Source organism: Arabidopsis lyrata (assembly GCF_000004255.2).
Source record: "Arabidopsis lyrata subsp. lyrata unplaced genomic scaffold ARALYscaffold_5, whole genome shotgun sequence".
Classification (NCBI taxonomy): domain Eukaryota; kingdom Viridiplantae; phylum Streptophyta; class Magnoliopsida; order Brassicales; family Brassicaceae; genus Arabidopsis; species Arabidopsis lyrata.
The window spans coordinates 20,806,630-20,829,045 of NW_003302551.1; the positions used below are offsets into that span (position 1 = coordinate 20,806,630).

The following is a 22,416-nucleotide window of genomic DNA, read 5'->3' on the forward strand; positions in this document are numbered from 1 at the left end:
AAGCATATAACCAACAATGAAAAGGAATATATTCTTCCATTTATTTTGTGAAATAATATTACGTATAGAACTTACAACACCAAACTTAAGGACCAAATTAGCAAATCCTAAGAATGGGATGCCTAAGATCGGTTTGATTTCAACATAATAAAATTTCACACTTAAACTAATTTTAAAAAAGAAAATTTTTTTAATTTAAAATCTTTATTGAATTAAAATAATTTTTGGTTAATTTAACATGTTTACACGTGTTAAATTTAGATTACGTGAAAACATGTTAAACTTATAACACCAAACCTTACGGACCAAAGGAAATCCTAAGGACAGGATGCCTAAGCTCAGTTTATTTTCGACATTTTAATACTTAAACTTATTTTTAAAAAGTAATAGTGAAATTAATATGGTTTTAGTTATAAAAATTAATTATTTTAAAAAAGTTTATATATTAAATTTCTTTAAATTTTACTGAAAATCATTATTTTTTAAAATTAGTTTAAGTGTTAAATCTATATAACGTGAAAACATGCCGAACTTCAAACACCAAAGCTTACGGACCAACTAAGGACAGGAAGCCTAGCCGTAGTTAGTTTTCGACGTGTTTAAAATTTAACACTTAAACTAAATTTTAAAATTTTTTTATGAAATTTCATGGTTTATTCTTAAAGTTTAAGTGTTAAATTTGTTTTAAATTTTAGTGAAAACCATTATTATTATTTTTAAATGAGTTTAAGTGTTTAAATCAATATTACGTGAAAACATTATTACCGAACTTCGAACACCAAAGCTTACGGATCAACTAAGGACAGAATGCCTAGACGCGGTTAATTTTTGACGTGTTTAAAATTTTACACTTAAATTAATTTTAAATTTTTTTAATGAAATTTCATGGTTTATTATTAAAGTTTAAGTGTTAAATTTGTTTTAAATTTTAGCAAAAACCATTATCATTATTTTTAAATGAGTTTAAGTGTTAAATCTATATTACGTGAAAACATTACCGAACTTCGAACACCAAAGCTTACGGACCAATTAAGGACAAGATGCCTAGACGCAGTTTTCGATGTGTTATAACTTTAACTCTTAAACTAAGTTTAAAAAAATATTGAAATTAACATGATTTTGGTTTTAAAAAACTAATTATTGTTTAAAAGTTTTAGTCTTAAAATTTTTTTATATGAAATTTCATGGTTTAATATTTAAGTTCAAGTGTTAAATTTGTTTTAAATTTCAGTGAAAACTATTATTATTATGGGAGACTCACAAAAATGCCCCTTTTTTAATACCCCTTTTCAAAAATGCCCCCTTTGGATGTCCATTTTTAAAAATACCCCTTTTATGTACAAAATGACTAAATTACCCTTCTTTTAATAAAAGATATCATAAATATATAAGGAAATATAACAAAATTAGGTCCACAAAATACAAAATATTTTTTGGCGGGAAAAGTGATCCCCCAATTTTTCCCGCCAAAACACTTGTAAAAAATTGTAAAACCTTTAAAATACCTTGTAAAATTTTCCCGTAAAATTTTTTCCCGCCAAAAAATTTTCCCGCCAAAAATTTTTTTTTGCGGGAAAAGTGATTCCGCAATTTTTTTGGCGTTAAATTTTTGGCGGGAAAATTTTTCCCGCCAAAAATTTACAAGGTATTTTAAAGGTTTTTTACAAGGTATTTATAAGGTTTTACAAAAGAATACTCTTTCTTACGTTCTCGCGAATTGCTACAATTCCTGCTTTTGCTTCAATTGACATAAGTGTTATAAGGTTTTTACAAGTTATAAGGTTTTACAAGTTTTTTATAAGGTTTTACAAGTTATAAATACCTTATAAAACCTTAAAAGTACCTTGTAAAACCTTTTAAAATACATTGTAAAACCTTACAAAACACTTGTAAATACCTTGTAAAAAACCTTTAAAATACCTTGTAAATTTTTCCCGCCAAAAATTTTCCCGCCAAAAAAATTTCGCAAAAAAAATTGCGGAATCACTTTTCCCGCAAAAAAATTTTTTTGGCGGGAAAAATTTTTACGGGAAAATTTTACAAGGTTTTTTAAAGGTTTTTACAAGTGTTTTGGCGGGAAAATTGCAGGATCACTTTTCCCGCCAAAAAATATTTTGTATTTTGTGGACATAATTTTGTTTCAAATAAGGGTAATATGGTCATTAAAAATTAAAAGAGGGCAAACTTAAAAATGGACTCTCAAAGGGGGCATTTTTGAAAAGGGGTATTGAAAAAGGGGCATTTTTAACAATTTCTCTATTATTATTTTTAAAAAGTGTTAAATTTTGACGTGTTTAAAATTTAACAATTAAATTAATTATTAAATTTTTTTTATGAAATTTCATTGTTTATAATAATTATTATTATTAATATAAAAATTAACATGATTTTGGTTTTAAAAAATTAATTATTGTTTTAAATTTTTATATGAAATTTCATGGTTTATTCTTAAAGTTTAAGTATTAAATTTGTTTTAAACTTTAGTGAGAACTATTATTATTATTTTTAAATGAGTTTAAATGTTAAATCTAACGTGAAAATATTACTGACTTTGAACACCAAAGCTTACGGACCAACTAAGGACATGATGCGTAGGCGTGGTTAGTTTTCGACGTGTTTAAAATTTAACTCTTAAACTAAGTTTTACAAAATAATATTGAAATTAACATGATTTTGGTTTTAAAAAATTAGTTATTGTTTAAAAGTTTTAGTGTTTTAAAATTTTTTTATATGAAATTTCATGGTTTATTCTTTAAGTTTAAGTGTTAAATTTGTTTTAAATTTTAGTGAAAACTATTATTATTATTTTAAATGAGTTTAAGTGTTAAATCTATATTACGTGAAAACATTACCGAACTTCGAACACCAAAGCTTACGGACCAACTAAGGACAGGATGCCTAGGCGCGGTTAGTTTTTGATGTGTTTTAAATTTTAGTGAGAACTATTATTATTATTTTTAAATGAGTTTAAATGTTAAATCTAACGTGAAAACATTACCGACTTTGAACACCAAAGCTTACGGACCAACTAAGGACAAGATGCGTAGGCGCGGTTAGTTTTCGACGTGTTTAAAATTTAACTCTTAAACTAAGTTTTAAAAAATAATATTGAAATTAACATGATTTTGGTTTTAAAAAATTAGTTATTGTTTAAAAGTTTTAGTGTTTTTAAATTTTTTTATATGAAATTTCATGGTTTATTCTTTAAGTTTAAGTGTTAAATTTGTTTTAAATTTTAGTGAAAACTATTATTATTATTTTAAATGAGTTTAAGTGTTAAATCTATATTACGTGAAAACATTACCGAACTTCGAACACCAAAGCTTACGGACCAACTAAGGACAGGATGCCTAGGCGCGGTTAGTTTTCGACGTGTTTAAAATTTAACTCATAAACTAAGTTTTAAAAAATAATATTGAAATTAACATGATTTTGGTTTTAAAAAATTAATTATTGTTTAAAAGTTTTAATGTATAAAATTTTTTATATGAAATTTCATGGTTTATTCTTTAAGTTTAAGTGTTAAATTTGTTTTAAATTTTAGTGAAAACTATTATTATTATTTTTAAATGAGTTTAAGTGTTAAATCTATATTACGTGAAAACATTACCGAACTTCGAACACCAAAGCTTACGGACCAACTAAGGACAGGATGCCTAGGCGCGGTTAGTTTTCGACGTGTTTAAAATTTAACTCTTAAACTAAGTTTTAAAAAATAATATTGAAATTAACATGATTTTGGTTTTAAAAAATTAATTATTGTTTAAAAGTTTTAATGTATAAAATAAATTTAACACTTAAATTAATTTTTAAAATTGTTTTATGAAATTTCATGGTTTATTCTTAAAGTTTAAGTGTTAAATTTGTTTTAAATTTTAGTAAAAATCATTATTATTATTTTTAAATGAGTTTGTGTGTTAAATTTATATTACGTGAAAACATTACCGAACTTCGAACACCAAAGCTTACGGACCAACTAAGGACAGGATGCCTAGGCGCGGTTAGTTTTCGACGTGTTTAAAATTTAACTCTTAAGCTAAGGTTTTAAAAGTTAATTATTGTTTAAAAGTTTTAGTATGAAATTTTTAAAAAATTTTAGTTAAAATTATTATCATTTTTAAAAAAATATTACTTGCAAAAAAATACCTTTTTAAAATTTAACAATACTTAGACTAATTTTAAAGCCAAAAAGAAAAAAGAATGTAAAAGATAATACCTGGTTGGGATTGGGTAGCAAAGAGAGCCCATGAAACAAAGCCATCGCCAAAGCCAGACCGTCTGGCGGGAAAATACGTAATCATATTTTTGGCGGGAAAATGCGAAATCTCGTTCTTGGCGGAAAAAATTATGGAATTGCGTTTTTGGCGGGAAAATGTTGAATCACGTTTTGGCGGAAAAATTTATTTCATGGTTTTAATAGTTAAATCATGTTTACTTTGGTTTACTAAAATCGGTTTACACATTTGATTTGGTTATATTTGGTTTACACATTTGATTTAGAATGTTTAATCTTTATTGGTTTGGTTATGAGTAATCCATTAATCCATTCTAACATAAACTATTTCAATCCAATTCATTAAACTCACTAATCCATTAAATCCATTAATCCATTAAGATCCAAATTTCTCATTCATTATATCCATGGATTGGATTGGTTTGGATTGATCCATTAACTTTTATCCATTTTGACACCCCTAGCCAGACGTGAGCCCGTAATTACAACGGCACATGAAGAAACAATCTGCTCCACCGTGAATCTCTCACCACTCTCCTCACCCAAACCATCCCCAAGCGCGCTATAATAGTACTGCAAAGCCTCCACGAATCTCCCTAAAAAGCTTCCTCCATCGTCGTAGCTCAATTTTTGCTCCACCACCGTAATCAGATTCGGTTTCAGCTTCCGTAAAATCTCCAACGTCTCGAGATCGTTCCGGGTGACGTCATATAACCGGTGTTGCATCTAGTGAACCACCACGGCTTCGCCTTGTCTCGGATCGATTAGGTTTCCGATTTTTCCTTCAATTGGTTGAAATTCGAAAGGGAGGTTTAACGATGATGCGAAGTCGGCGATCCGATCAATGAGATCATTCAATCATCTGCGATCTATTGAGAAGATAACTGAAAAAGAAATAGATGATAAATTTTGTGTGTTTGGTTTTCTTTCTCGAAGAAGAAGATGAAGGATAGTAGAGAATTTTGATTTCTCACGAAGAGGAAGAGAAGAAGAAGAAGAAGAAGAAGAAGAAGGTTTTTTAGCCGTTACAAGGTTTTGTGATTTTGTAGATATTGTATAGATTTTCTAGCCGTTACAAGGTTTTGTGATTTTGTAGATATTGTATAGATTTTCTAGCCGTTACAAGGTTTTGTGATTTTGTAGATATTGTATAGATTTTCTAGCCGTTACAAGGTTTTGTGATTTTGTAGCTTTAGCTCTGTATAAATATGTGAACCTTATTATGTAGAAGCTGCGGAGTCTTTTCTTGATTAAATAAAGGAAATTTTGTTAACAAAAGCAATCATCACAAAAATTTCCTTTTTTTTTTTTAAGGTTGAGTATTTTCCTTTTTTTTTGTTGTTTCCTTTTTTTTTTTTTTTAACCTTTTTAATATATTTGGGGGCTTTAATTAATTAATTAAATACACAGAGTAAGATGAAGAATATCAACTCCATTCCCTTAGGAGGTCTCTGATGCTTATATAATGTGCACGTTCGTTGAGGAGCTAAGAAGAATCAGATGGTCCAATTAACCAAGAGATTGACCCGATAAAACCATTCATGGGACCAGCGTGAGTCAGAGGAAAACTAAAACTTTGTTCTTTTTTTTTTGTCTTTTCATTTCAGTTGTCATAGTGGTTTTTCCAATATGGTTTTGGTTTGGTTGGTTAAACTGGATCGACCATCCCTACATTAAACAAACAATTCTGAACAAGTAACTGGAGCTATGATTAGTTTGTAAACTCTATTTATCGTTTATGGAGCAAATGGAGGTAAAGGAAGTGGTTCCATGTATCAGGAACACCAGGGAGACACCAATGACTGCAATCTTGGACAGCTTTTGAACGCCGGTTTTCGGGTTTTGTTCCGTAAATAGACGGGTGGGCGTCAATTCTGTACTGAGATAAACCGCTAACGTTCAAGAGGGTTACCGGTGTTCTCATCTGCTTCAGTACTTCCTCAACAATGGACTTTTTGCTCGAGTAACTCGGTTTGAAGGTTTGGTTCAACGGCATGTTGGCTTCTCTGCAGTGACCTCCTGAGTTCCATTCTCCTCCACTGTCCAAAGAAGCAATACATAGATAATAAATTGAGAAGAACAAAAATATCTGTCTTTCAAAACAACAAGTAGAGAGAGACAGGTGAAAAACCTGAAATGAGAAGGTGCAGCGCTTCTAAAGAAAACGCGAGTTTTCTTCGGGTCGACATTTTTGTCAACCCATGATGACCAAGTCTGCAAAGCTTTCTTGAAAGCGGTTGATACATCGAGCTTGGGATGAATCTGGTCTCCTTCTTGGTAATAGTTGACCCTGCAAACTTAAACTAATCAATCATTATCTTGATTCCATTCTTCTTCTGATGTTTTAAAGTGAAAAAGTACTGACCCCGATTTGGTTTTGTAATGAGACCACCAATGAGCTGTATTGAACACTAAGATATTAGCACCTTTCCATCTCGAAGAGGTTCGATCCATAGCATCGATTCTAAGTGTTTCTCTTCTCTTCTTTCCTATTCTTGCTCTACCCTCACGAACCAAGAAATGAGTAACATAGAATTCCACAGTGCATTTATAATCCTAGTCAAGTACACAAACACAACATTAACACAATCACAGATCTAGATACACTTATGGTCCATTGAGATTATTTATAGTCATGTACCACGAAACGGAAGCTGTAATTCCCTTTCTCTTTTGTGATTCTTCGGTTGTGGATTTCGTAGACTCTCTTGGGATCTTTAACAGCTTGAAACAACAAACAAAGCATAGATTCCCACTGGTTCCTATTAATTGAATCTCCAACGAACACTAGCCTCTTCCCTCTAATCATTTCCAGCATTTTTGTAGCATTGAACCTAAACTCACACATACCAAAAATGACCACAATTTCAAAAATCAGGACCATGAAATGATTAACTGCTCAGTGGAACAATGAATCACAATTATCATCATCAGTCACTATCACCAATCATTACCACTCCAATAGAGAGATCTTCTTAAGGTCTAAGAGGAAAACAACAAAAATTAGAAAGAAGAAGTTAAACCTGGGAGCATCACAATCTTGAGGCTCCCATCTCCAATTCATGTAATTAAGATTCAATCGTCCATTGCTTTGACAACTAAATCCTTCATCGATAAAAGGACAAGACGCATTTGTGTACAATGGATAGTCGCTATCGTAAACCCACTTCCCTTTCGTAACATCACACTCTTCGATTCTCTTCTTTGTCTTCTCCTCACCATTGTTGCTCGAAACTTCAACCACTTTAATCGAAGTTAAATTAGCAATTTCCCTAACTTCCTTAACCAAACTCTCGCCGCGAATCTTCTGCTCAAAAACTGAAATTTTTGAAGACCCGGAAGTGTTTTCGGGCGAATTGAAATGGGTAGAGATCGGAACCGGGCTTGCTTGAGGAGAAACTGAAGAATCGGAGACGGCGGCCAAAGGACTTAAATCGATCTGGAAGTTAGAGTCTGGTGTTGGGTAAAGAGAAGAGTTAGATTTGATTAAGGAAGAGGAGAAGAAAGTGAAGAAAACAATGGCGGAAGAGATTGTTGTGATGATGAATGCTAAGACTCTCGTGGACTTCACAGAGATGCTCCTTTGTCTCTCCATCTCTCTCTCTTTATTTTTTTCTCTGTAACTGTTAACAACTTAGTGAAGAAAAAAACAGTCTCATAATTATCTGTATCAGAGAATTTGAAATCGAAATGCAAATATTTGAGAAAAGGATTGAAATTTGGAGTCGTCAGAGGTGGTTGAGTTCGTGGGGACGTGGGGTATTGAGAAAGTCAGAAAGAGAGATTCGGTGAAGAAATGATAATGACGTTCTTACAAACTCGTGAGCTCATGAATTTTACAATAATTAACAGAAAAAGAGGGAAAGATAATGATTATTTTGATTTAAAATTCAGGATTAGGAAATTACTAGTGTGACAGATTGGATTTGGCATTTAACGTGGTGGGACACTCGGGGGACATTGGATTGGAATTGGTTTTTTTTTTTTTTTTTTTTTTTAATTTCCATAAATACCGATAGAAGAAAGAAGAGATCAGGCCCATACATTTCGGCTTTTTAAAGCCCATGGATAAGAGGTTAGGCCCAATAAGACACGAATGGAGAGTAGAGAAGTGATTCTCTGCTTACGCAGTTTTCAATCACCATTTCGTTTTCGTCGTGAGCTTCTCTCTCGTTCATCGACACAATCTGATTCGGTAAAGTCCATATTCTTCCCTTGATGATATATGTTGTTTCCTTTATAATTTTGGGGTGATTTTCGTTATAGATAGATATGTGGCGGATTGTGAAGTGACGATTAATTTTTATCAGATTCGAATCGATTTCTCTTTTTTTTTTCCCGTGTAGATCGGTGTGATTACGATCGGAATTTGTCGCTGGTTCTCTTAGGATTGTGATTCTTTGAAAAAATTAATCCTTTTATTCGGGAGAAATGCCAATTTTATTTCGTGTTTCAGTATCTGGATTCTTTGGATTAGGGTTCTTGTACCATTTTAGTAATAAATCAGAAGCCTTTGATATCTTCCATTATTTAGAGCCGTAATTTAGAGATCAGATAGAAAAATGGATCGAAATTTTACATGTTTATGTATATAAATAGACTCCAAGTGCATACCAGGAGTAGAAATTGCTTTGAGAGCTTATCTGATCAAAAAGAGAGTGTGTGTGTGTAGATGTTATGTTGGTTGTCAATAAAGTTTTCAGCTTTAGGAATCGTGAGCATTGTGAAGGTCTCAATTATGTTAGTGGTGACTCTATGATTAAAATTTGTGGTAGGTTGAGAAGAAATGGCAGGACACAAGGTCGCGCATGCCACATTGAAAGGCCCAAGTGTTGTGAAGGAATTGATTATTGGTTTGACACTTGGTTTAGCTGCTGGTGGTCTCTGGAAGATGCACCATTGGAATGAGCAGAGGAAAACCAGAACTTTCTATGATTTGCTTGAAAGAGGTGAGATCAGTGTTGTCGCCGCTGAAGAGTGAATGAAATGCCTCCCTCTCACTCTCACTATATGTTGTTGGCTTGATTTTTCTGTTTTATTGTTTCTTGAGATCTCAGATAAGTTACCTAAGACAATGGTTGCATGAGAAATAAACAATCAATCTGAGATCAAAATTGGAGAGTTCACATTGTTTTCCAGAGATACATGATTCAACTTCAGACATCTTTCTTGAATTTTCCACTTTTTTTATGTTTCTTTTCATTTCCAGATTGATCCGTTTATATGATGACATTTTTTATATAAAATATCTAACGAGCACCAGTGTTCTTAGAAAACGGCTTGGATGGCTGCAATTTTTCAACGTCGTACTGCTACATAAAAATATGTTTTATCGAGGAAATTATTTCCATAGCTCGATCGGAAAAAAAGATATCACAAGAGGTAATTAAAATACGTGGAACTTTATTGTTGGTTAACAGAGGATAAGAAATGGGGTTCACAGAATTAAATTCACGCACACTTCATATATCTTGTTCCTCCCATTTATCTGAAATATCTTCTTTTATCAAAAAATTGTATTCAAAGGCTGCGTGTATCTTCTCCATCCAAAGATGGCAACAATAGCTACTAGTCTTAACATTGCAACCCAACGTGTCATCGTCACCAGCGAGAATAGACCAGTTCTTCTCGCCGGTCCAGTCCATTTGAACAATCCGTGGAATCTTGGGTCAAGAACAACCAACCGGATGGTGAAACTTAAGCCGATTAGAGCAGCACCGGAAGGAGGGATATCGGATGTAGTGGAGAAAAGCATTAAGGAAGCTCAGGAGACTTGTGCGGGCGATCCTGTGAGTGGAGAGTGTGTAGCTGCGTGGGACGAGGTTGAAGAGCTTAGCGCTGCAGCTAGCCACGCTAGAGACAAGAAGAAATCCGATGGTTCGGACCCTTTGGAGGAATACTGCAAAGATAATCCTGAGACCAACGAGTGCCGTACTTATGACAACTGAAGCGATCAAGATCATGTTCCAGTCAATTCGGTAATGTAAGGTGATATGAATGCTGTCTTTGTAAGTCTCAATTACCTCTAAAAACATTTGTAATTTGTAGTTCCATAAACGAATACAAAAGGCAAAATATCAAAAGAGGTAAATGCGCAGAGAACAATAAGAAAGCTTGAATTCAATAAGAAACACAGTAGACACAAATTACATGAGACAAGACTAGAGAGGACTATGGCTACAAAACCATACAAAGACACGGACAATATGAAATTGCAGAAACTTAAGAGACTTGACAACACAGGACTCATTGACCAATGACACACTAAATGTTACAAAACTCCAACCACCAGAAAAAGAAAAACCAACAAGGACAGTAAGTAAAACAGACCAAAGACTCCATCTCAATGCTTCTTTGTGGATCCTTAAGGTAGGAATGAATCATCCTCAGCAATCAAACATATCAGCAGAAGCCCTGATTGGCTGCATTGGACAAGGCATCTGCCAAGGGTTCTGCATAGACTCAGGAATCTCAGGAATATCCAAAGCCTGACCACTGATTTCTTCAACCATCTCAAGCACAGAGTTCAATGATCTTAACCTATCCGTTAACTCCAAAGCCTGTGCTCTCAAGACATTGTTCTTAGACTCCATTTCAATGTATTTCTTTGAAGCTTCATCAACTTGCTCGGTGATTTTAGCGTTATCATTCTTGAGAAGAGTAACTTCATTGATCAAATCACCAAGTTGCTTCTGTTTCCTCATCCTTGATCTACGAGCAGATTCTCTGTTGGAGATCATTCTCTTCCTCTTCCTCTCATCCGTAACCGTCGCGTACCTCGGATCATTATCGGATTCAGGACTTGTTTGCCTTTGCAACGACCCCATTTCGTTGACTTTTTGACTTGTTCTCACCAAAAATTAAAATCAATATAATATTCTTCTTCTTCTAGAAATATTATATTCCTATAAAAACCCCCAAATTCTTAGGCACAATCTGAAAATTCCCCGAATTCTAAATCTATCAAAGAATAAGTTAGATCAAAACGAAAAAGATGAGATCGAGAACGATTATTTCATGAGAAAACGTATGTGTAGTAGAGGTAAACGACGGAGAAAGAGTGTAGAATTCGAATCCGACGAAACAGGATTGAGTAGCTCATAGAATCATTCCTAATATTTTTTTTTCTTCAAAATTCCCAAAAACCAAACCCTAGATCAGAACCCGACGAAAAAAAAAAAAAAAAAAAACTAGATCTAGATCTAGATCTGAGAACAGAACAGAAGGAAACGAATCAAAAGATGAGTTATCTGAGAAACAAGAATTGAACAAAACTTAGATGAATCGAGAAGATTGATAAACTTAAAAAGATTATATTAGGATTCAAAGGCCAAACGAAAGAAGGCGATGAAGTAACACCAGGCTATCCTTTTAAAGGAGAAGATGATGATGAGCTGGCTTAGCCTTTTTCTTTGTTTTTTAATATTTTAATAAAGGAAGATAATAACTTTTGGTCATAAAATCTTTTTTTTTTTTCTTTAAGCGCAATTTGGGGTGACTGACGACAGCTGTGACGCCAGCTGGAATTTTATAAGGGAAGCACGTTTTGTTGAGGGAAGTTTCTCCGTCTGTTCACAGATGGAATATTCCACCAAGATGCCTCTTAAGAAATTATCAAATGAGTATAATAGTATATTGCTAAGTATTAATCAAATATTGATTTTTTCCTAACGAAAGCAATGTCTAACACACTATTCATAAGCGTAAATATAAGACGACCATTAACTATAATGAAAGTCTACCAGATGGTTGTTTATATGCCGCTCTCTTTGATTAAAAAAGCTATATGTTGACGTGATGATTACATCATTTTAATTGTTTACTGATCACGATTTTAATTGTTTTTTTTTTTTTTTTTTCAAAACACAGACAGATGTTGGCAAGTTAGCTCGCGGGCTTTTTAATAGGCTTAATTGATCTCATGGGCCTAGCCTCTCCCTTACAAACTCGACAAATAAACGACACAGCAGCAAGTTCGAAATAAGGAACACGCCAAGCTGTGTTTGATTCAGATACAGAACAAAACAAATCAGTCCTTGGCTCATGTCAACAAAAGTTTGATCATCTTAAGATTGCTTCTCTAACACTCATCACAAACTAGAATCTAACCTTATGCTCAGTCCTAGCTGAATTCAAATTTCAGCAGACTTAAACAGAGTTTGAATGCACGTTTATCAAAATCTAAGAAAGATTTTAAGAGTGTGATACAAAAACAGACCAATTCTCTCATGTCAATAAACGGGAAACACCTTAATTTGTTTCTGTAATCAGATACGTGAAGATTTTGTTAAAGAGTGCTTGACCCAAATTTTGCACTTGGACGAATATCTCGGAAGCATTAGGAGATCCACCGTGATCTGAAGCTTTGTGTCATCTCTTCTTGGCTTAAGATGAACTACCAAAATCTCAAGACTCGCCAATTTCTCCAACATGTGCTTTATTTGCACCATCTCTCCTATATCTCCTTTACACTCGGTTATCTTTAAGACCTCAATAGAGCATGACGATAGAAAAGAATACCCCTCCAAGCATTCGCAAACTGATTCCACATTCCCACGATCATCATCCTTATAGTGCAAACTACCCTGAAAAAACAAAACAAAAAGGGAAATTTTTGAGATTTTATGAATTACCTATTTGTCCAGTGCAGTACCTGCGGTCATACCTTGATGGTGATAGTCTTTAGATTTGGATATTTGTTTAGGAGAACTTGCGAACCGATCCAACAGATACTTTGTTGAGCTGGAATTGATAAATGAAATAGGTTTTCATACAGATTCAGCCATCTCTTTGAGAGAAGTGCAGTGAATGCAGCCTCTTTAGCTGAAAAGAAGGACCCGATGTGGCCAATAATCTCGTCTGGTAGGTTGCTGATCCTATCCATGCTTCGTTAACGCTAGAGAATACTACTCTCAAAAACTCTCTTCTAATCTTCAAAACCCTAAACCCTAGCCAACTTCGCTAAGTAACCCCTTCTATGTGACCATCATTCGTCATCACGCCTTATTATGTAGATTAATCCTAAATTGATTTGCTTTGGATTTATCCCCCAAATAATATATATAAAAAAAAAAAAAAAGAATTTGCTTTGAACCGGTTTTCAAACATGAAAAACCAAACGGACCACTCGAACCAAAGTCAAATCTGAGGATACGATAGAATTTGAGGCTCTCTTGGTGGTTGTTCAATGATGGAGTGATGATTATTACATTGACATCAGTGAGACGGTACACGATTTTTAAAGTTAGCTCCTAGGCTTTCTAATGGGCTTTTAGCCTCTCCCTCTTAACAGCTCGAATGTTTCACAAACAACGACGACACAACAGAAGGTAATCAGAGATAACAAAACAATCATCAAGCTGTACGATTCAGAACAATAACAGATGCGGAAATACAAAACGAACCAGTTCTTATGTCAACAAAAGTTTGTATCTTATTAGATTGGCTCCCTCAATACTAACCATAGACTAGATTGCATCCTGATGATCAGTCCTATCTGAATGAATAATCATTTCCGACTTCCAACATACTAAAGCAAAAGTAGGAAATATTAGGAGTTTGCTCTTAGTTACCAATTTAAGAAAACTTGACTTGGATTTTGCACTTGGACGAAGCTTTGGGAAGCATTAGTAGATCCTCCATGACTTGCATTTTTTTGTCAACCGTTACCTGAGCACGAATCTTCACCAGCTCAAGACATGACAGTTTCTCCAAGAAATGCTTCATTTGCTCCAGCTCTCCGATAGTTCCCCTGTACTCGTTTATCTTTAGGACCTCCACATGGCATGACAATAAGAAAGAATACTTCGACACACATGGGCAAAGGAATCCAGATACTTCTCTATAATTACGACGAATCTCATAGTGCAAGGAGTCCTGAAACAAGAGGGAGGATTTGAGATTCAAGATTAGATGAGAGTATCTTTATTGTTCTCAGTCTTTTGTTTGTCCAATGAACTTCTGAGGTTTAGGTCATACCTCAATGATGAGAGTCTCTAGATTTGGAGATTTCTTTAGTAGAATTGGCAGGGAATACCAGCAGCTGTCAGAAAAGCTAACGGATGCATGAACCAAGTTTTCAAACACTGGAATTTCTTCACTGAAGACATCAAGCATCTGAAACATAATAAATTCAACTAGTCATCAATCAATTGCAACCAATGGTTCAAAACCTCGAGAAATTGATTCTTATATCTCAACGGTTCCAAATATAACTTATCTTCTTGTTCTTTTACTTATTAAGCTGCAGAGTAACATATCAAAGAGAAAAAAAAAAAAAAAAAAAAAATAGAGCGCACTTACTTCCATAGTTTGAATAGTTAAGCCCAGAATCTGAACATTTTTTAACCCATCAATTAGATTCATTGGATCAAAATCTTCTGTATGACTTTCATCCCAGACAGCGTTTTCGTCCACATGAAGATCGAGCTGAGCTTCCACAAGGGAGTTGAGATTTACAATTAGATACTCTTTTGGAACATAATCGGAGTACCCTAAATAGGTAAGACCAGGAGTATCAAAACTAATGCTCTCGTTATTATAGGGAAGACCCCGAGGATCCAAGCTCTCATAATCAGGGTTATCTTCAAGATACCACACTTTACGTCGAATAGAAAGTCTTTGAAGGGACGGACTGGACACAGTGCGGGACCATTTCCAACGTTGCCATTCGAAACTATCTATGACTAATACCTCAAGTATAGGGGATGCAGAAAGAAGCGTTCCGAACGCACAACCACCAAAATCAAAGAACCGAACTGAATCAAGAATGAGAGACTTGAGAGCAGGCAGAAAAGCATCCTTAGGGAGAAAGTCAATAACAAAATCAGACCCTAGTGAGAGTTTAGTAACTGTCTCGCAAGTGAAAACTTCAGAAGGCAGTGAATACCCTTGTTTACCATTTACCCACAGATGAAGATCCACGACCCCACGCTTGAGCACATTACGTAGACAACGGTTGATTAGATCATAATGAGCACGCTGATCAGTATCCTCACCAAACCACCATTTTAGAGAGAACTTGTTTACACGAGAACTGGCTGGAAGAGCATTACTCTGTCCACAAAATCCGCAAAACTTTCTCCATCCTTATCAAAATAAAGATCTGGTAAGATGGTAAACAGATTATGCCAACGCTTAGAGAGAACCGTCGTGAACGCAGCCTCCTTCGCCGAGAGAAATGACCCGATGTGGCAAATAATCTCGGTTGGAAATTGCTGATCCTATCCATACTTTCGCAAAACCTAGAGAACCCTTTTTTACTACTAAAAAGAAAACAACTCAGTTTCTAATGGAGCCTCCAGCGACTATAACTAGATACATCACTAAAGCAGATTACCTTAATCAGTCTACACGAAACTGGAATCCAGAAATCTTCACAAGCGCATATATGCAGAAAATGAAGAATTAGAGCGAACAGCAGAACTTAGAGAGGATATTTGAAGAAACTGAGGTACCAATGCCATGAATGTTGATGCCTTCAAAGCGAATTTGACGAATGGCGAGGAACTAGAGCAGAGTTTGGACTTTAGAGTTTCTTCAAAATCCCTAGCTTTTTCAAGTTCACAATCCTCTGTGCACAAGACTTTGTTACATGGATTTTTCCACTGTAAACGTGCCACGTGTATATGCATGTTGGCTTTTCAAATTTACTATACCATTTAATAAACCAAACCGAATCAGAGTCAAATTGAGGAGGATACAATTACGATTTTAGCGGTTAATTAAAAATTCTTTCTCGTTTGCAGCAAAGTTCATTGCTAAAAAACAAACAATCAAATCAACAAATTACTTAACAACAGAAGTAAATCCAAAACTGTGGATGTTAAATCCCCAAAACTTTTTATTCATTGGAATATCTTTCTCTTTTATTCTTGCCAATAATAGACCTAAATGTAGCTTAGCCTGTGTCTTACAAACTCGAGTGCTTTAAGCGCAAAACACACAAAAAGGAAAACCAAGCTGTTCTATTCAGAGCAATATCATGTACAAAAGATGCAAAACAAAACAGTTCTCATGTTGAGGCAACAAACTCTTGTTTGTTCAAACGAACTTGACCTGGACTTTGCATTTGGATGAAGCTCTCGGGAGCATTAGGAGATCCGCCAAGATCTGCAGCTTATTGTCAACTCTTTTTTCCTCAACATGAACTTCCAACAGCACCAGACACAGCAAATTCTCCAAGACATGCTTTATCTGCACCATTTCTCCGATCTGTCCACTGAAATGGGTTATCTTTAGGATCTCAATATGGCAGGACAAAAAGTAGGAATACCCCTCCAAGCATTGGCAAACAGATGTTAAATGATAGTCTTGATAGTAGTGCAAAGCCTGCAAAAAGACGGGAATTTTGAGACTGAAGATTTTCTGAGTCCAATGAACTTTTGGGGTTTTTGGTCATACCTCAATGGTGAGAGTCTTTAGATTTGGAGAACTTTTAAGAAGAATATACAGAGCATCCCAACAGATAGCTGGATCAGTACTAACTGATAAATGAAACAGGTTCTCAAACACTGGGACTGCTTCCCTGAAGGCCCAAAACAGCTGGAACAGAATTGAAAAAAAACAACAACTAGTCAGTCATAACTTCAATAAACATTCTAACGTCTAGAAAGATTTTTGATTTTAATATCTCAGTGGAGTAACAGATTAAAGAGAACACTTACCTGCATCGTGTCAACAGCTCCTAAGCGCAGAATCTGAATATTTTTTAACCCCTTTATCAGATTTCTAACATCATACGACTCCCCAATATAAAGAGGAGGAAGTTCTAGCTTAGCTTCAACAAGGGAGTTGAGATAAACAACTGGATACCTATCTCGGAGAACATCAAAGTATTCAAAGTATTCAAGACTCGGAGTATACAAACTGAAAGGCTCAAAACTATTGCCATTATGAACCCATTCTTCACGCCGAATAGTAAGTCTCTTAAGGATCTGACTAGATACAATGCGAGACCATTTCCAATCTTCACAGTTGTGGCCATCTATGACTAACTCCTCGAGCACAGGGCAAGCAGAAAGAAGCCTTGTAAACGAACAACCACCAGTATTATCGAATTCGAACCGAACTGAATCAAGAAGGAGAGTCTTCAGAGCAGGAAGCAAAGCATTCTTAGGGAGAATGTCAATAACAAAACCAGACCCTAGTTTCAGTTTCACAACGCTCTTGCAAGTGAAGATCTCAAAAGGCAGTGAGTAATCTCCTTTGACATTGATGTCCAGTTCAAGATCCAAGACACCACACCCCAACACTTGGCGTAAACAATCGTTGACAATACTATACTGAGAAAAATCCAAAGACTGCAACTTTAGAGAGAATCTCCTCATACGGTGACTGGCACGTCGAGCCAATTGTATTCGATCAGCAAAATCTTGGAAACTTCCACTAATGGCAGAAAAGGAGGAATCAACAACAAGCGGTATGATATTAACCAGATTCAGCCATTTCTTGGAGGCATACTTCAAGCAAGTAGCTTCTTTTGCCGAAAGGAAAGAGATTAGATGATACTTAAGTTCAATTGGTAAATTACTGATTCTATCCATTCTTTTCGCAAACCCTAAAGAACCCTCTTTCACTACCCAGAAAACCTCAATTTCTAATGGAACCTTCAGCGAATTGACTCCAACATCAACCGCAATTGACAAACTATATCAATTTCAAAGCATACGAGAGCTTACTTCACATGTCGAAATGAAGCAGAAACCCAGAAATCATCGCAGTCGCGTTTATGCAGAAACAAGAAAACCGAAGCGAAATCTGCAGAAATTGGGTAGACGACGACTCAATCTGCAGAAAGATTTCTGAAGCGAAACTGAATCTTCAAAGAGAAATTGACGAAGAACTAGAGCAGAGTCGTAGCATTTTCTTGAAAGCAGAGAAAACAAAGGAAGACGACAAGAGAAATTTTGAATTTTTATTATTCGATCAATTTTGCTCTTTTTTATACTCGGATACAAAAACAAAGCATTTAGCTTTAAAGCCAATCATTTTGCGCCAGCTGTAATCAGCTACTCCCAACGCAAATTCCGGTTTAGTTTAGGTTTAAATTAAGTATTAACCAAATCAAAAATTCTTAACTCCTTTTCATTTTAGCAATGTTGAACACACGATTCATAACCGTTTTTATGATTATATATAAAACGACAGTTAATTATCACCAAAGCCTATCATACTAGTTATCTACACGAAGCTCTCACCCTAAACAAGTAAACAGAGTTCAGAAGTTAGCTCGGGGGCTTACAAAAACTCGACTGTTTCACGAAAAAAATAAATTATACAACAGCCACTTAGAGGTACGAAGGTGCAAAGCTGTTTGTATCAAAGTTTGTACGTAAAAGATTGAAAAATAAAAACACAAACTTTCTTATGCCAAACAGAGTTTTACCTAATTTTGCTGAATTAACGAACAAAAAGACTCAAGCCAATCTAGGAAACGACCTCGAATTTGCACTTGGACGAAGCTCTGGGTAGCCTTTGAAGATCTGCTATGAGTTTCAGCTTTCTTTCACCAGTTGCTTGAGAATGTATTTCCACGAGCTCAAGACATAACAATTTCTCCAAGAAATGTTTCATTTGCATCAATTCTCTAAAGCAACCATAGTACTCGGTTATCTTTAGGACTTCCAAAGGACATGATACTAGGAAAGAATACTCTGCCACGCACTCGCAAACAATATCTCCTGCACAACGATAGTAACTCTCATAGTGCAACTGTGCAAGGGACCCTGAAACAAGACGCAGAAGACTTGAGATTCAAGGTTATATATGAGTATCTAATGAACTTTTGGGATTGCACTCATACGTACGTTGATGTTGAGAGTCTTTAGATTTGGAGCTTTCTTGATCAGCATTGGCATAGAAGACCAACAGAAGTTAGAGAGGTTAACAGTTAAATGAGACAGCTTCTCAAACACTGGGAGTGCTTCACGGAAGACATAGAACATCTGAAACATATACATAAGAAAACCAACCAATTACAGTATTAGAAACATAAGAACTACCTAGCAAGATTTTGATTCTTATACGTCAAATAATAAATGTTCCAAAATGTATAGCATTTTTAGAAAAGTAGTTGTAAAATTTTAAAGAGAGTGAAAACGATACCTTTGCAGTCATGATAGTGTACAAGTTAAGAGTCTCGACATTTTTTAGCCCATGAAGCAGATTCATTGGATTGAAACGTTTTTCATCTCCTTCACCCCACATATAATTTTCTTCCGGACAAAGATAGAGCTTAGTCTCAACAAGGGAGTCGAGATTAACACTTAGATACTCTTTAGGAACATAATCAGAGTAATATAAGTAGGCAAGACTCGGAGTATCAAAACTAATGCTATTAAAATCAGAATCATCAAAAGCATCCCACTGTTTACGCATTATAGTAAGTCTCTTAAGGCTAGAACGAGACACAGTGCGGGACCATTTCCAAAGTTCCCAGTTTACACCACACACGGTTAGTTCCTCGAGCACAGGAGACGCATCAAGAAGCGTTTTGAACGCACAACGACCAAACTCATAGAACCGAATGTAATAAAGAGGGAGAGTCTTGAGCGCTGGAAGAAGAGCATTCTCGGGGAGAATGTCAATAGCAAAACTAGACCCTAGTGAAAGTTTAGTAATTGTCTCGCAAGTGAAAACTTCGAAAGGCAGTGTATATCCTTGTTTTCCATTTATCCACAGATAAAGATCCACGACCCCACGCTTGAGCACATCACGTAGACAACGATTGATTTGATCAAACTGAGCAGGCTCAGTATCTTCATCAAACCACCATTTCAGAGAGAATTTGTTTACAGGAGAACTTGCTGGAAGAGTCATTACTCTGTCCACAAAATCAGTAAGACTTTCTCCATCCTTAACCGAACAATCAAAATGAAGATCTGGTACGATGGTAAACAGATTATGCCAACGCTTAGAGAGAACCGTAGTAAACGCAGCCTCCTTCGCCGAGAGAAAGGACCCGATGTGGCAAATAATCTCGTCTGGAAGATTGCTGATCCGATCCATACTTTAGCAAACCCTAGAGACCTCCCTTGTAATCTTCAAAACCCTAGCCCGCTTCAAGTGAATAATCTAGGACCACAATGCATTATATAGATTAATCCAATGTAAACGTGCCACGTGTTTGCCTAGCTTTCGTTTTCCCGCTAGCCATTCTTGAAATTTTAATTACTTGTCCTGACTTGGTTTGCCTAAACCGACCACTCTAACCAAATTTGGATACGGTAGCGTTTTGGGGTTTTGGACATTGTTATCATTTGAGAGAGACTTTGAAGAAAGAAGAAGCAGATCAAAACAAATTACAACCACGGTGAACTAAAACCCTTCCGGGCATAAATCTTGGGTTAAATCTTTGCTTCACCGGGAAAGTATCTTAGAAATTGTATCTCTGGATGATGAAGACGAGATTTCTGGATTGGTATTTGAAGATCGCGATTGGATCGGCCATTATCGGCGGAGGCATGGAATTCTTCATGATCAAGACTGGTTTCTGTAAATTCCCATCTTTCAATTCTTTCTCGCTTTCAATTTTATGTTTTTTTCTCCATAACTCTAGATCGAAAATTGCTTGACATGGTTTCTGTGAGCAGTTTAATTTCACAGGATTTTGGATAGAAATGTTAAGCATTTTTGGTTTATGAGGACTTTTATACTTAATCTCTAGTCTGATCTTGTAAGAATGCTTATTGATATTGAAGATTCTTACTTTCCATCTTTCGATGAATTACGGAAACTTGCAGACGACAAGGTTACTGTAATAGAAGCAGAGAGACGGGCGTTGGAAAATTCTCCTGAAGCTCAAGCCATGAGAGAAGCTCTTAATCCTTGGAGGAACAAGGACGCAGAAACAAGCAAAACCCCATAAATCAATCAAGGAGCTCTTTAATTCTCGTTAGGTTCATTTCACTCTCAAAACTTTTGCAAATGCTGCTTCAGTTTCTTTCTGTTTGAGACTTCAAAATTTCATTTTTGCCAAATGCTAAGTGCAGCATCTCCTGACCATATACTTACATGTTACCAAGATAGGAGATGCTTATATATTAAGGTCAAACCATAAAAGATTCTTAAGTCTTGTGTATGCACAAGTTATATATCTAAAAGAATACAAGACTAGTTTTGAAATTTTGATCAACTACTATCACTCATAGTATGCTTAGGTTTACATTATACGCATATGTTTATGTGTGTTTCAACTATAAACCCACTATTGTAACATGTTACAATGATATGGCAGATAATGTGTTGCTGTTCAGGCAAATGTTATAGTACAAAGAGCAGAGACATGTTTGAGTTTTGGACTTGATAAGTAACCATACATGTTGTATTCATGTTATAAAACAGCTTGTGTTCTCTCCATTCGTATATTGGCTTCCTCATGCTTCTCAATGGGTTCTCATTGAGCCATTAGAACCTCAAGTGTTGGCTGCAATATTATCCAAGCTGGGGGAGTTAAGTCTGTGTTATTGAATCAAGTAAAAAGTTGTGGCTCAAAAACCAACAACCATTTACCCATTAAAAAAGAGTTGAAATATCCACTTAAGATCCCCAAGTCATCAATCTTCCATGTTTGAATTTGGTTCTAGTCTTCACAAATATCATCTCTACTGCAGCAAACTTACCAGAGAACTTGGCTCTCTGTGGCAATTCCCCAAATATTGCTGACTGTCCTCCTCTGTTAAAATCAGCAGCAAACTTGTCAAGCAAAGGAGTTTTCAATCCTTTGTCAAGCATCTCCTCTGTACACGCCTCTCTAGACTTCCCTTGACCTATAAGCCCTCGGATAGAAGTTGTCGTAAGGACAAATCCCTTTCGTGATCATCTCGTCCTACTTGCATTTCTTCACTTTCTCAGAGAAAGAATGCTAAAAAATTTCATTAGAGTGCACAACTGTTATTAATATTTTTTTTTTACCACAAAAAAAGCTTGCTGACAGATTCCTAATGCATATCATCAAAACCTAAACGATCGGATCATGTGATAAATCTAGTTTCATTTCATCAACAACAGCTTCCATGTTTCTATCTAGGGCAAAACAATACGTCAATCACTTTGCAGACTCTCTAGCTACTTCTTCGGGATCAGTACTTGATTCAACACAACTGAACCCAATTTCATCATCATTGTCGCATTCAGATTCAATTTCGTCATCACTACCATCAGAACTAACTAACCCTAGAGAA

General features: G+C 35.4%; 7 protein-coding genes and 1 pseudogene across 9 annotated transcripts; 3 read left to right on the forward strand and 5 right to left on the reverse strand.

Moving 5' to 3' along the window:
• Positions 1-5,853: 5,853 nt before the first annotated feature.
• Positions 5,854-8,253, reverse strand: LOC9314527 (protein trichome birefringence-like 6). Its single transcript, XM_021024452.1, has 5 exons — positions 7,258-8,253; positions 6,876-7,068; positions 6,600-6,790; positions 6,366-6,524; positions 5,854-6,273 (listed from the first exon to the last, which is right to left on the reverse strand). The coding sequence occupies exons 1-5, from the start codon at positions 7,827-7,829 to the stop codon at positions 5,964-5,966; spliced, it is 1,425 nt and encodes a 474-aa protein (XP_020880111.1). The 5' UTR covers positions 7,830-8,253; the 3' UTR covers positions 5,854-5,963.
• A 93-nt stretch (positions 8,254-8,346) lies between these two features.
• Positions 8,347-9,418, forward strand: LOC9314528 (cytochrome c oxidase subunit 5C-2). The gene is made up of 2 exons (XM_002876627.2): positions 8,347-8,429; positions 9,010-9,418. Exon 2 carries the CDS (start codon positions 9,021-9,023, stop codon positions 9,213-9,215), a length of 195 nt encoding a protein of 64 aa, XP_002876673.1. The 5' UTR covers positions 8,347-8,429; positions 9,010-9,020; the 3' UTR covers positions 9,216-9,418.
• Positions 9,419-9,722: 304 nt separating this feature from the next.
• LOC9312742 (calvin cycle protein CP12-2, chloroplastic) lies at positions 9,723-10,325 on the forward strand. The gene has a single exon (XM_021024454.1). The coding sequence runs from the start codon at positions 9,787-9,789 to the stop codon at positions 10,180-10,182; it is 396 nt and encodes a 131-aa protein (XP_020880113.1). The 5' UTR covers positions 9,723-9,786; the 3' UTR covers positions 10,183-10,325.
• Positions 10,326-11,611, reverse strand: LOC9312743 (bZIP transcription factor 53). Its single transcript, XM_021024453.1, has one exon. The coding sequence runs from the start codon at positions 11,059-11,061 to the stop codon at positions 10,621-10,623; it is 441 nt and encodes a 146-aa protein (XP_020880112.1). The 5' UTR covers positions 11,062-11,611; the 3' UTR covers positions 10,326-10,620.
• A 604-nt stretch (positions 11,612-12,215) lies between these two features.
• On the reverse strand, positions 12,216-15,795 carry LOC9314529 (annotated as a pseudogene).
• A 243-nt stretch (positions 15,796-16,038) lies between these two features.
• On the reverse strand, positions 16,039-18,134 carry LOC110228327 (F-box protein At3g62430). 2 transcript variants are annotated; one of them, XM_021025292.1, is made up of 4 exons: positions 17,864-18,134; positions 16,900-17,819; positions 16,637-16,777; positions 16,039-16,564 (listed from the first exon to the last, which is right to left on the reverse strand). In XM_021025292.1, exons 2-4 carry the CDS (start codon positions 17,776-17,778, stop codon positions 16,277-16,279), a joined length of 1,308 nt encoding a protein of 435 aa, XP_020880951.1. In that variant the 5' UTR covers positions 17,779-17,819; positions 17,864-18,134; the 3' UTR covers positions 16,039-16,276. The 2 variants fall into 2 exon arrangements, with proteins under 2 accessions (XP_020880951.1, XP_020880950.1); XM_021025291.1 differs by having other exon boundaries at positions 16,900-18,134.
• A 111-nt stretch (positions 18,135-18,245) lies between these two features.
• On the reverse strand, positions 18,246-20,349 carry LOC110228328 (F-box/LRR-repeat protein At3g62440). 2 transcript variants are annotated; one of them, XM_021025294.1, is made up of 3 exons: positions 19,340-20,349; positions 19,042-19,179; positions 18,246-18,946 (listed from the first exon to the last, which is right to left on the reverse strand). In XM_021025294.1, the coding sequence occupies exons 1-3, from the start codon at positions 20,240-20,242 to the stop codon at positions 18,662-18,664; spliced, it is 1,326 nt and encodes a 441-aa protein (XP_020880953.1). In that variant the 5' UTR covers positions 20,243-20,349; the 3' UTR covers positions 18,246-18,661. The 2 variants fall into 2 exon arrangements, with proteins under 2 accessions (XP_020880953.1, XP_020880952.1); XM_021025293.1 differs by having other exon boundaries at positions 18,800-18,960.
• A 128-nt stretch (positions 20,350-20,477) lies between these two features.
• On the forward strand, positions 20,478-21,360 carry LOC9314530. Its single transcript, XM_002876629.2, has 2 exons — positions 20,478-20,728; positions 20,977-21,360. The coding sequence occupies exons 1-2, from the start codon at positions 20,629-20,631 to the stop codon at positions 21,099-21,101; spliced, it is 225 nt and encodes a 74-aa protein (XP_002876675.1). The 5' UTR covers positions 20,478-20,628; the 3' UTR covers positions 21,102-21,360.
• The last annotated feature ends 1,056 nt before the right edge of the window (positions 21,361-22,416 follow it).